Source organism: Phalaenopsis equestris, unplaced genomic scaffold (genome assembly GCF_001263595.1).
Source record: "Phalaenopsis equestris unplaced genomic scaffold, ASM126359v1 Scaffold000002, whole genome shotgun sequence".
NCBI lineage: Eukaryota > Viridiplantae > Streptophyta > Magnoliopsida > Asparagales > Orchidaceae > Phalaenopsis > Phalaenopsis equestris.
The window spans coordinates 16,400,656-16,414,471 of NW_018164444.1; the positions used below are offsets into that span (position 1 = coordinate 16,400,656).

The following is a 13,816-nucleotide window of genomic DNA, read 5'->3' on the forward strand; positions in this document are numbered from 1 at the left end:
GGTCCAATTGGATGCCTTGGATGACGAGAAGCTGAACACAATCCCGTGTTGCTTAATTAGACACCCATTATATGCAACATCAATAATTGATGCCAACACAAATGACCAAATTTTTTTCTTCGCTTAGTTAAGATGTGAAGCAATTATAACCATCTAAGAAAAAAATTATTTTCATTTTAATTTGATAAATTAAAGCGATATTTTATAATCATTCCACTAGATTCTAGTTATCTTTTCATCTCTAAATGATCATAAGATCAAAGAAATATGTGTATTTCTTATGAACCATGAGAATAAAAAAAGATGATGGTAATTAATTGCGAAGGGGAACAATGATGGAGATAAGACATCAAGAGTTTACTTTTCTTAATTACAATATGTTTAGTTTAAATTATAATTTTTAAATTAATAGGTATTATAAATTCACAATTAATTACCCAAAATACTTAGTGCTTGGCCCAAAAAAAACAAACACTATTTGATTAAGATAACAAAGTCTTGTTTCTTATATGGATTTAAAACATAATACAACTCACATTAAATAATGCAAGGTAGAAATTGCAATTTCGAATATGATTTTTATAGAAATTATGACTTTACACAATTATTACATAAAACTTCAATTATAAAAGTGTAAAGTCATTCTTGAATGCAAAATACTATTTAAAAAATGTAATAGTTTGATGAGCAACATTTTGCTCTAGAATAACATGACAAAATATAGCTTGCAATAACGACCCTAAAGGATTGCATGGAAAGCTTGCAAATTGCGACAATGAGTCGGCTTGTGATGATCGTTGCACAAATTCAGATAATCGAGTGACAATGTTCGGATGATTATAACCAGGTATTAGTGGTCAAATGATTATGATTGGATGAAAATTGTTGGGTGACAATGATATGACATCTAAAAGTAGTTAGGTGATAATAGCTTGGTGATGATGACCATATGATAATGGTTGAAAAATAATAATTACGTAATGATGCTTGTAGTCATATATTAGATAGAGTTATAAATTTTTTTAGATATTTAAACTCTCTTCAAACTCTAATACAGATCTCTCTCGTGTGGAGAATGATGCTCTACATATATATTTTAAAAGAAATATTTTAATTATTTTGACAAAAGAATTCTTTTAGAGTTCCCATATTGATTGCTTTAATCATAATTCATTTATTTAATATTTATAAACTCTATTGATTTCAGAATTGAATGACCTCGGGCTTGTTGGACTTTTTTGTTGAGATGTTTGATTTAACTATAAAAATACAAGGTTGAGAGATAATTTTTACTTATTAAATAGTACTTCATAAATTTTTATTGTATTTCAAATGCTCGTTGTATGCTTATTTGTTCGCTTTTAGTGTTGTTGCATTATCTTGTTAAGACTTTTAAGTTGACTATAGTCGCATGTCAGAAGATTCATTACAATAGAATGATGATTTAATGTATTAGCATTGTATGAAGATCCATTACACGCACAAATTAAAAAAAAAAAAGTAACAAGAGGAGACATTAAAATTTTTTACGTGGAAAATTCCTAGAAAAGTAAAAAACCATGAGGCCTAGGCCAATCAAAATAATAGATGATATGTTTATATGTACATAGGTCCACTCTTCTCGTAAAATAAAGAATATTGAATTACAAAACTGATAATCTCATATGTACAATAGTAGTATAACCATAATAGTCACAATCGGGCTAAAATAAATATAGTTATTGCTTATAATATTAATAATTAGTCAAAAAAGTTGTTGTTAGTTGTTGTAACAATAATAATGATCACAAAAGCCGTAGTTGGTGGTTGCAATAATATAGTTGGCCACAAAGGCTATGGTTGGAAGTTGTAACAGTGGTAGTTGTTCATATATGTCATAACTGGTGTCTGTAATATCATCAATTGGTCACATAGGTTGTATTTGATGACTACAATAGAGGAAGTAGTTTGAAGTTGTAAAAGTGCTGATCTCATAGTCTGTAGTTGGTGACTATAACATCGTTAGTTGGTCACATATGTTATAGTTGATGACTATAACAACATTAGTTAGCCACAAAGGTCGCAGTTAGTGATTTTAATAATGTTATCGTAGTTGGTGACTATCATATCATCAGTTGGCCACATAGACTCTAGTTGATGACTGCAATAGCACTAGGTAGCCACATGAGGTGAGTGAAATATCATTAGTTGGTCATAGAGACTGTAGTTGGAAGCTGTAACAGTAATAGTTGGTCACATAGGTCATGGTTCGTGGTTACAAGTGCAACTGTCGACCATAAAGGCTGTACTTGAAGTATAATGGTTGCAAAAATGGGTCTCCAATGGCCGGTGATCAACGAGGGGGGTCAGTGATGACCAACGATGATTGACGATGGTCAATGATGGTCGACGAATACAAAGACATAATTTATTGTCGAGTCTTCAGTAAATATTTTATATGCTATAACCAAATTTAGGATATGACGTTTACAAGCAGCGATCGCCATCAACCAAAGGTCGGCATCTATAGAGGTAAGAAGTTATTGTGGGGTCTTCAATATAAGCGTTATAGGTTATAATTGTATTTGAAGTACAATTTTCACAAATAGAGATCGCCGACGACAAGAGGTTGGTGGTGGCAAGCAGGGATAGCAGCCAGTGATCTACAATGACTGACATGCTATGGTCGACCGTGGTCAGCTGCTACGGAGACCAAAAGTTATCACCGAGTCTATTTATAACATATATGGGAGGAGCATTTTGATATTTTGGATAACAACTTTTCGAACAACTTGATCAGACAATCTTTATTGATCCCGTTAATTATAAAGAATTTTTTTTATCATGTTAAACTCCTTCGTAATGTTAGAAATCAGTGATATTCATTTTATTTGAAGAATTTTTTGATAACATATCACCCATTATTTTTAAATTTACATCAATTTGATAATCATAATAATAATTCAAACCATCCCTAAATGTTAGTTACTCTAATCTTTATACAAAGTCATGATAATGACAATAGGATAATATATAACCAAAGCCAACAAGTTTTGAACTATTGGCGACCAAGTGCAATTTGTACGGCCCGATGATGATCCCCCCAAACCGCCATTATCGGACGGTAGAGAAGAGAGAATCAGTATAAAAGTGGCAAGAAGCCATTAGTCGCTTGCCTGAAGAAGAAGGAAATTTTGAAAAGATATAGATCAGAAAAATATATATGAAGAAAAAAAAAGCTCAAGTCGTCTATGTTTTGAATCTTCTCTCTGCGCTCTTCGTGGAGGTGGGAGAGGATTGGAAGTAGAGCCCCAGTGGAGATGGTGGACGGAGAGATGGCCGGCGATGAGGGAGAGGGACTGCGAAAGATGAGGCAGAAGATCGCAGACCAATCGAGGGTAGTGGCGGAAACGAAGGGGTTTTTTTTTTTTTTTTTTTTTTTTTTTTTGGTGGGATTTGGTTCTCAGCTGGGGTGCATTATTCTTTATATGATCTTCAGAGAGTGGCGGAAACGAAGGTGAAATTGTCGAAGCAGGCGGAGCAGACGAAGGAGATCTTATCGAAGCAAGCTGATAAGATCGCCAAGCGAGCAGAGGAGCATGAGAGATTTATAACGAAGGTCGCATATGGTCTCTATTTCTTGTTGTTGTATTTCCATCGATTTTATTTATTTTTTTTAAATATCTTTTTTATTTCGTCATTTATAGTGGTTTAGGGATTTACTTTATTGAAGTATACTTCGTTTGGAGTGATTGCTTACGTCGGACACGTAATTTTGTTAATAAATGTGAACTTCGCTTGTTTTCTGATAATTCAGGTGACGTATTTGTTGAGTGTTCTTGGATTTGGCGGATTTTGTTACATCTTGGGAGCTAGTAAGTGATACTCATATAGTATTTTCCAAGCGTTTGAACTTTGTTGTCTTACACTATCCATGATTTTGTTTTTCAGGGCCACAGGATGTTCCATATGTTTACTGTTTGTTTTATGTTACTTTCGTTCCTCTTAGATGGATATACTATCGCTATAAGAAATGGCACTATTATCTCCTGGTAAGCTACTATTCACTGCATTTTCATTTTATCATAACAGCAGAAACAGCTGGGCAGCCCATCTCTTTCTAGTCGTGATTTGAAATTTGAGAGTGTTAATTAAACTTTGCTACAAGTTTGGTATTCCATGCTCTGTTTAAATGTTGTTGCTTAAATCTCATGCTCCTGGTTTGAATTTTATTACTTTTCGTCTTCCTTCATTTGATAAACAGGATAATCTTCAGCTTCTTCAAGAAATATATTTTCTATATGAAGATGTATGATTAGTCCCGCCCTTATGTTTTGGTGAACTGATTGCCACATTTAACCTTCCAAGGCTCCCATGTCTCACTTGCCCTTTTTTCAAACCTGAGGTTGCATTTTGTCATATGTGCAACTAGATTCACTTTTACAACTCTAGGCATTTCATTTTTGAAAGCTTTATGCATTTTCTATTTTGTTTTATTGGGTATTTATGAAACGATACCTTTTGTTGCTTACTTATGAGCACACATTTCATCAATTAATTTTTCACTTGATGCGTATCTGATATACCATGCGGTGATAGTCGCAATATAGTAGACACGGCGGCATGATATCATTATAAAATGTAGGCCATGACACACTATAGACTTAATGTTATATTTTATAAATTAGTTATATAAAATATCTAATTTTCAATGCTTTCCATTAAATGCATCACCCGATTAATTATGATATCATTTACATATACTTAAAATATAATAATAGAAGAAAAATATGCCCTGCCAATTAATAATAATAATAATAATGTTTTATCATATGTGACATTTTTCATTTAGCACAAAAGAACTTAGAAATTTCTTTTGTTGATAAAGTTATAACTTAACTGTAAAATAAATAAGACAAATTATATATTATCAGTTTTTATTTAGTTGCATTACTGAGACAATGTGCTGGAGTTGCTAGCTGTTTAGGATGTTGTCGGAACAAAAATCAATAGCTAACAGTTATGCTAATTAGTGGTAAATTTGCTACATAATCAGCTTCAATGTTAACAACTTTTCTATTAAGTTCATTTAGTTAATAAATAGAGCAGAAAAAATATTTTGATTTTATTTTACTGTGGTGTTGTAAGCAATCTATGCATGCAAAAAAAAAAAAACTTACAATTTTCAATGAGAGAACAACAACAATAAGCGGCTTTTAAACAAGAAACTTCAGTGGGCAACTTAGAACCTCTAACTCAAAGTACAAGTAAACATGGATGATATTAACAATTTAATAAGCTTACCTTCTACGCCGTAGTTATACAGTGAAGACTAGGGAGCTGAATCATTGACTGCTATTGAAACTTTGTGTGAGCTCGTCGAAGGGGAGACACTCTGAAAAGAAATGAAGAGCAAGGTAGGTTGATGGCCGAGCAAGCTTTGTCAAAGGACTCAAAAGCTTGTCTGAGGGCCATCAAGGGAGAGTTGTTGTTGCATGCTACATAGAATGAAGAGAAATAAAGCATGGGAAGGGCACAATAAAGCTAGGGATGAAACAGTAATACTTAAAATGCACATGCAATATATCTCTTTGACCATCACACATCTCTAGTGTATCGATCCTATGGACATTTGATATAGGACTATGTCTTTGCCACGTCGAAACTTTATTTTAGCTAGGCATGTTAAAGATATGTTTATGTCAAACACGTATCAGATATATGAAAGTCTTTAAAGCTTTATTGTTACCTAGATTGTGACTTTGCATTGTCAAAATCATTTTATCATGTAGTCAAACATATAGTAATGTTGATTTGTTTTATTGGTTGAATGCTAAGTTATTTTTTAAAGGGAATGTATTCAAAGAGTACTTCCAATCTGTTTTCTCAATAGCTCATATTTGAGTCTACCTTACTATTATTGTTTTTTATTTTTGCCGATAAAGAGTTTAATTATTTAGTACTTGAGCTATTTTTTTGAGGGATAATATAGGTTGTTGCATATTTGAATATCTTTGAGAAGATTGTTATAGAACTTTTAGAAGTTTAAGCAATAAATTAGAAACAAGTGCAGTTTTTGGTGGAGCAAAAAGTGCAAATGATTTCTTAGGGCTATGAAATGTACTGTTAGGAAATGGCAAAAAAAGTACTATTAGGAAATGGCGAAAAGGTCCACAGATGGTTGTAAGCAAGTAAAAACTATATATATATATATATATACATATATATATATATATATATATATATATTTATATCACTGTTTAAGCACTAAAAGATGGTGAAAATGAAATCTATGACATAGCTAAGGCAAGAGATGAAAGCTAATGACTTTTATCAACTTTGATTTATTAAAGTAAAAATAATAAGATGTTGGCGAAGGACAAAGATACCAAGGAAAATTCATATCTTATCTTGAAGGACAAGCTTGTTAATAGCATAAAATTAAATGTTAGCTCATTGCATTGCAACGTATACTTCAGGCACTATTTCTATTGCAAGTTGCAAACAATCAAAATAGATTGTGCTTTTAGTGCATTAAGTGAGCTATGATGCATTGCACTAGGTGCAAATGCTTTTTTTATTTGCTCATAAGATATGATGAGGATTAGGTTATTGGTTGAAGAGGATAAGGGTGATGAATATTATAATGTGAAAGATGATAATAATGAATAAAGTGTGGCTATTTTGTTTTACGATGATAATTCTAAGGATGTAGCTTTTTTTAAAATTTATTATTGATGGTTATTTTTTAATTTTAATATATGAAGTTTGATGGTTGCTAGTCTATATTTTCTTAAGTGTTACCAGGTTTCACAAGCTTAGGTACATTAGATCTATTCTACCAATGAAACTTGATGTTGATGAGCATATGATATCTAACGTTAAAAAGGCTGTTGTTAAAATAAAGTGTCTTGGGGCTGCTATGTGACGAGAATGTATCTCTAGGAAAGAAAAAACTTATAAAGCTACAACATCCTTTGTTAGCCCACTCTCAAAAAAAATATATCATTGATGAACTTATATCCATAGAAAGTTCTACATGGGCACCAACTTTATCTTGCTCATAATCAAAACCACTCAGGTCCATCTCATACAGGCTAATCAAAATGCTTGACTAACTTGCCTGGGATGTCCAAGGAATGCATAACAAGAACAATTCAAATAGGAAGCAAAATAAAGAAATAAAAAGCATAAAAGGCTGAAGATGGTAAATTCCATCGCAATCTTTTGCATGATTTAATTCCTCCTTCTTGCACCAAAATACACTAACTAAATTTGCACCACTTATCAATAAACAACTAACTAAAAGACGGTATGCTTCCTGCAGCACCAAAGAGTTGATTCAGCACAATTAAAGCTACCATAACAGCAGCTCCCCATTTATAACATCCAAAAAAGAGGGGCATTTACAATAATTGCTTTTTATTACATCTTAAATTATGAATATTAACAAAAATGTGATTCCAAATGACCCAAAAAAATAATGCAAAACAGGTTGCTGGAGCAACAGGTAATCATCATATTTCATCATTGTTAATAGAGAAATGGACCCAAGTTAGCCAAAACATCCAAGACTTGAGTATGTAGAGAAGCTTTCCACATATCACCATGCATACAATCCCTATGATAATGGACGCAATGGTTGCCTAAGAGTCTCTTTGCCATCCAAAGATGCCACAATGTCACCAAAAAAGCATACACATCCTCGTATTGGCCAGGTGCACAAGATGGATATACCACAAGTCACCATCAAGCCCATAATCATAAATGAAGCAAACTAGAGTCTGCAGCACATTTGGGCAAATTATGTTTCTCAGAAATCCACATAACAGCCACATAAGAAGTCTATATAATTGCATTTCCTGGAGCAACTTGAGATAGAGAGAGCAGCAGTAGAATCCTCAGCATTGTTGTCTACCAATGATTACTAGCCATCATATGCGGCCAAATAAAAATATAAAAAGCATATTGGTCCTAAGATGTGCATTATGACTAACAAATTACCATTTTTTTAAATATATCCTCAACAGATTCACAAATGTTTTAGGAAGGATAACCTGGTTGATTGTTTAGACATTGGAATTCACATCCTCCCAAATTAGCTTCAAGAGAAAGAAATACCAAATCATAGTTAAATTTTAATATTTGAGCGAGAATTTGAAAATTGGATGAAAAAGGGTGCTGGGTGCTGGGTGTTGTTTGTTGGGTGCTGGATGCTGGGTTTGTAAATAGTAATGTTTCAAGTGCTATGTATATAAGTGCCCCAAAAATAAAAGCAGATCTGTCCAAATCAAAGCTTAGGTGTTAGATGTGTAAATACATAAGAACTGGGTCTTATGTATGTAAATTTCCCAAAAAAATATTATCAAAAAGATGTGGAACTTTCCAGCGGAGAAACAGCAATCAATGAATCTTACAACAAAATTGTCAACAAAATTGTCATATTCATACTCCTTATAGGGAAGAACACAGATGTGTTCAACTGCAGCAACAAGCATATCGACGCATAAAACAAATTCTTCAGCTTCATCGGAATTACTTATGAACCTTACACCTCAACATGTAAACTTCCACAGATGTGTCCAAATGCATAAAAAGGGCATATTTCTATGTATAAATCACAATATAAGATATTTGGTTGAGTATATTTCATTCTGAAATACAGAAATTTTATACAATTTTAGAACTTACAGTATGAAATATATTAAATCAAGGAGCGGAAAAACAGCATATATAGATGGCAGATAAAGGTCATCTTAATTGTGACAATTACCCAAAAAAACATTTACATGCATGCCACTAAATTCTGATTTATTTACATATCTAACACATACTCGATTGATTTGGTTTGGATTCATAAACACACTCATTTATATGCCCCTAGCTTCAGTGTGCTATGTATATAAGTGCCCCAAAAATAAAAGCAGATCTGTCTAAATATAAAAATTACAATAAAGCTTAGGTGTTAGATGTGTAAATACATAAGAATTGGGTGGTATTTATGTTATATATGTAAATTTCCCAAAAAAATATTATCAAAAAGATGTGGAACTTTCCAGCGGAGAAACAGCAATCAATGAATCTTACAACAAAATTGTCAACAAAATTGTCATATTCATACTCATAGGGAAGAACACGGATGTGTCCAACTGCAGCAACAAGCATATCGACGCATAAAACAAATTCTTCAGCTTCATCGGAATTACTTATGAACCTTACACCTCAACATGTAAACTTCCACAGATGTGTCCAAATGCATAAAAAGGGCATATTTCTATGTATAAATCACAATATAAGATATTTGGTTGAGTATATTTCATTCTGAAATACATAAATTTTATACAATTTTAAAACTTACAGTATGAAATATGTTAAATAAAGGAGCGGAAAAACAACATATATAGATGGCAGATAAAGGTCATCTTAATTGTGACAATTACCCAAAAAAACATTTACATGCATGCCACTAAATTATGATTTATTTACATATCTAACACATACTCGATTGATTTGGTTTGGATTCATAAACACACTCATTTATATGCCCCTAGCTTCAGTTTTTTTACAATTTGTTCAACAATAAATTTAAAATTCGTTCAATTATAAATTAGAAGTGCCGTAGAATCAACCAATAAGCTTAACTCCAATGGCATACATCAGCAAATACCTCACATATAACAGACAAATACATTTCAAAATACTTTAATAAACATATAATATTGTATCAAATATAAAATTTTGGCATATTGACCATAAAAAATCATATAAAATTTCGGCATTCTGAAACAAACAAGCAAAAATGGAATTAACGGAAAAAAATAAATTCATATACCAGTGAGATCGCCGAAGAAGCCAAAGGAGGTCAGGAACATGGGAGGAAGAAGGAATCGGAGCTGTAAAGGAGGATCATCGTTTGTTATCCTTAAAAAAAAAAAAAAAAAAAAAAAAAGAAACGAAAAAAAAAAGAAATATTACGGCAAGATCTCCGAAGAAGAAGAAGAAGAACGGGACGGTCGAAGGCAGCGAAGAAGTTCTGAACCGAAGAAGAAGAAGAAGAAGAAGAAGGAAAACGGGGTTGTCGAAGGCAGCGAAGAAGTTCTGAACCGAAGAAGAAGAAGAAGAAGAAGAAGGAAAACGGGGTTGTCGAAGGCAGCGAAGAAGTTCTGAACCGAAGAAGAAGAAGAAGAAGAAGAAGGAAAACGGGGTTGTCGAAGGCAGCGAAGAAGTTCTGAACCGAAGAAGAAGAAGAAGAAGAAGAAGGAAAACGGGGTTGTCGAAGGCAGCGAAGAAGTTCTGAACCGAAGAAGAAGAAGAAGAAGAAGAAGGAAAACGGGGTTGTCGAAGGCAGCGAAGAAGTTCTGAACCGAAGAAGAAGAAGAAGAAGAAGAAGGAAAACGGGGTTGTCGAAGGCAGCGAAGAAGTTCTGAACCGAAGAAGAAGAAGAAGAAGAAGAAGGAAAACGGGGTTGTCGAAGGCAGCGAAGAAGTTCTGAACCGAAGAAGAAGAAGAAGAAGAAGAAGGAAAACGGGGTTGTCGAAGGCAGCGAAGAAGTTCTGAACCGAAGAAGAAGAAGAAGAAGAAGAAGGAAAACGGGGTTGTCGAAGGCAGCGAAGAAGTTCTGAACCGAAGAAGAAGAAGAAGAAGAAGAAGGAAAACGGGGTTGTCGAAGGCAGCGAAGAAGTTCTGAACCGAAGAAGAAGAAGAAGAAGAAGAAGGAAAACGGGGTTGTCGAAGGCAGCGAAGAAGTTCTGAACCGAAGAAGAAGAAGAAGAAGGAAAACGGGGTTGTCGAAGGCAGCGAAGAAGTTCTGAACCGAAGAAGAAGAAGAAGAAGGAAAACGGGGTTGTCGAATGCAGCGAATAGCGAAGAAGTTCTGAACCGAAGAAGTTCTGAACCGAAGAAGAAGAAGAAGAAGGAAAACGGGGTTGTCGAAGGCAGCGAAGAAGTTCTGAAGGAGGAAAACGGGGTTGAAGGAAGATTTTTGGCGCGCAGGAGGAGGGCGGTGCGCGGCTAGGGCAAGAAACGTTTCGTGGAAATGGTATGCGGGAGGGGCAATGCGATAATATTCGCCAGCGAAAAAGCGCGCAGCTAGCTATTGCCGGCGGCCCAACTTTCGCTCGGATTCCTCGAAGCCAGGCAGCCACCGTCGCGCCAAACAAAAAAAGAAAATAGAAAATAGCGGTCCGTGGCCGCGACGCTGCAAAAAAGTCGCGCCAAACGTAGCCTTAGACTGATTATGCTATATAGACCTGGGAGCTGTGTTAAATAAGTCTTTGATGGCCAACCTTTTATTGTGGAAGGGATGAAAAAATTAGTTGTATTTGTCATAAATTTAGAAAAGATAGATTGAGAAATGGTTATTTAGAGAGACTGTTGGTTTAACACCTACTGAAAACAGATTAAAAAAAACCATTGTGATTTAATACACTTTAAAGGATGGTAGACGATATTACTAATAAAATGAGTATATAAAATTGATGGGATGGTTTAAGGAACAAAATAAGTAGACCAAAAATAAGATGAGTGGTACTGCTGCGAAAAAGATTTGTGCAAAGTAGATTCAACACCTTATGTATCGCTCATCTAGAATGATTGGTGAGAAAATGTATGTAAAACCAATCCACTTATTTGTGACAAGGCTAATGATGATAATAATGATGGTTTCCTTTGTATTAGGCATTCTCTTACTTATCTATAGCATGCAATGTAGTAATTGGTAATCTATCCTTCATTTTCTCATGTTATTGCTTATATCTTATAAATGATTGGGAATTTTACTTTGCTCAATTCTTATGGTACAAATTTCTTCTCTGATAAGAAACTTTTATTTATTTATTTGGTAAAAGTTAATCATCCTACTTTGTTTCATTCATGTAGCCATACTATTGAGCACTAATTGTAAAGGCTGCACGCTTATTTTTTTCTTTTTTCAAAAAAAGCCTTCAGATTCCAGCTCTATATTTGCGTAGGATGTGCTTATTGATATTTTAAACTAACTAGACTTGATATGCTGCAGGATTTCTGCTATTATGCGAACACAATCTTCTTGGTTATGTTACTCATGTTTCCAAAGAATGAGAAATTTTTTATGGTTTGCTTTTCATTTGCAGAAGTAAGCAGATATTTCTTTTTATTAGTCATATAATTTTTTTCCTCTTATTTTCTGTTGACCAAATCATTTATCTCAAATTATCAATTTATTTGCTATAGGGTCCATTAGCTTGGGCTTTGATTGTTTGGCGCTGTAGCCTAGTTTTCAGTTCGTTTGACAAGATTGTCAGTGTTCTCATACATCTTTTACCTGGTAAGCTAATATTGCTGTGAATTTTGTGATGATATGTGTTCATACAGACCATTTAAGTATTTAAGCATGCATTTGCTATTTTCATGATGGTTATTTTTTTGACTAATTGAATTTTAATGTCCAATTTTGTTTTTTTATTTTTTATTTGAAATTTACATACATGCCACTCAATTTTTATACCTTTACATTTCTAGGACCTAAACTTCAATTTTTACACATATGCATACCGCCTTTCTTATGCACGAAAAGGTGTATTACACATTTTAAAAGTTAAAATGTTGGTATTTTTGAAAGATTCGGGTGATATGAATGAATTTTAGATGTTAGATATGTAAATACATAGGAATTGAGTGGTATGTATGTTAGTGTCCTTTTAATTTTTTTTTTTTAATTATTTTATTTTTTGTCACTTTAATTTATTGTAGGAAATGGTATTTTGTAACAGCACTTTTGTCTTTTTACTAATTATCTACTAATATAATCTTTGATGACCCTTCTTTTACAATATATTGGTGCTTGGTATGTTTACTTGGTTTTGCAACTCTAAAAAAGATATGTTGAAGTGAAAAAGTGCTGTTATTGGGAACAGTTATTCTTTTGCCAGAGCTTTCTTTCACTTGTGTGTGATAGCTTTGTAAGCTTGAGTGCACGTCTGTGCGCTTGGGGTTGTGCTGATGGTTTTGTGTGGTTGGCTTGAAGTGCCTAATACTAGTTATTTTCTTTGAATTGCCCTTCTCCCTTTTAAAAGCAATAACATCTAGGAATAATGTATAAATTGTCTTCAATTGAATTTTCAGGACCCACCTTTTTAGTTGTTTCTGCAGTAAGTACTCTGTTGTATAATAATCGGAGAGGACCATTTAGTATTGTCTTTAGCTTTCTTAATATCCTTAATTCTTGTTGTGCTCGATTGTTATTAGCAAGATTTTGAAAATTGGTTTGGCCATGGAACTGAAAGGAGGGATTCAAGATTTAATGGTTGAATAGGATGATGTAATAAATATTAAAATTATTTTAATATAATTTAAATGAAGCAATAATATAAATACGTAATAAAATAAACATAATTTAAACACAAGTTACGTCTTCAACAACTATAAATTTAGAATATATGAATATATATATATATATATATATATATATTTATATATATATATATATAAATATATAACTAGTTTTGCAACTTGAGCATCTAAGTCACCAAGGTGTTAGGTATACCATGGATGAAGTTGTTTGAGCTCAGATTAATTGGATTTCGGGTTTTTAAATCGATGATTGTAAGTTTAATGTATCAAAATTTATAGAATTAAATTTTATGGGAAAATTTTCATCCATTTGATTTAGAATTAGAGTTGATTAAAAATATTATTTGGATCGATTGGTTTTATAAAATCGGTATCAGTTTGATACAGAAACAGTTCTTAATGCTACCTAGACCATCTATATGCCTGGTCACGGTTGAATATGTGTATGCACTCGCGCGCACATTTATATATACATACACACATATATACATATATATATATATATATA

The 13,816-nt window shown here is 33.2% G+C and overlaps 1 protein-coding gene across 1 annotated transcript in view; it reads left to right on the forward strand.

Annotated features, from left to right (window-relative positions):
- The first annotated feature begins 3,217 nt into the window (after positions 1-3,217).
- LOC110035501 (uncharacterized membrane protein C776.05) overlaps positions 3,218-13,816 on the forward strand; it is a 16,926-nt gene continuing 6,327 nt past the window's right edge. The window contains exons 1-6 of the mRNA XM_020739731.1: positions 3,218-3,377; positions 3,479-3,598; positions 3,797-3,854; positions 3,931-4,031; positions 11,996-12,091; positions 12,190-12,283. Coding sequence (XP_020595390.1) covers positions 3,300-3,377; positions 3,479-3,598; positions 3,797-3,854; positions 3,931-4,031; positions 11,996-12,091; positions 12,190-12,283 — 547 coding nt within the window. The 5' untranslated portion in view covers positions 3,218-3,299. The remainder of the gene's footprint in view (positions 3,378-3,478; positions 3,599-3,796; positions 3,855-3,930; positions 4,032-11,995; positions 12,092-12,189; positions 12,284-13,816) is intronic.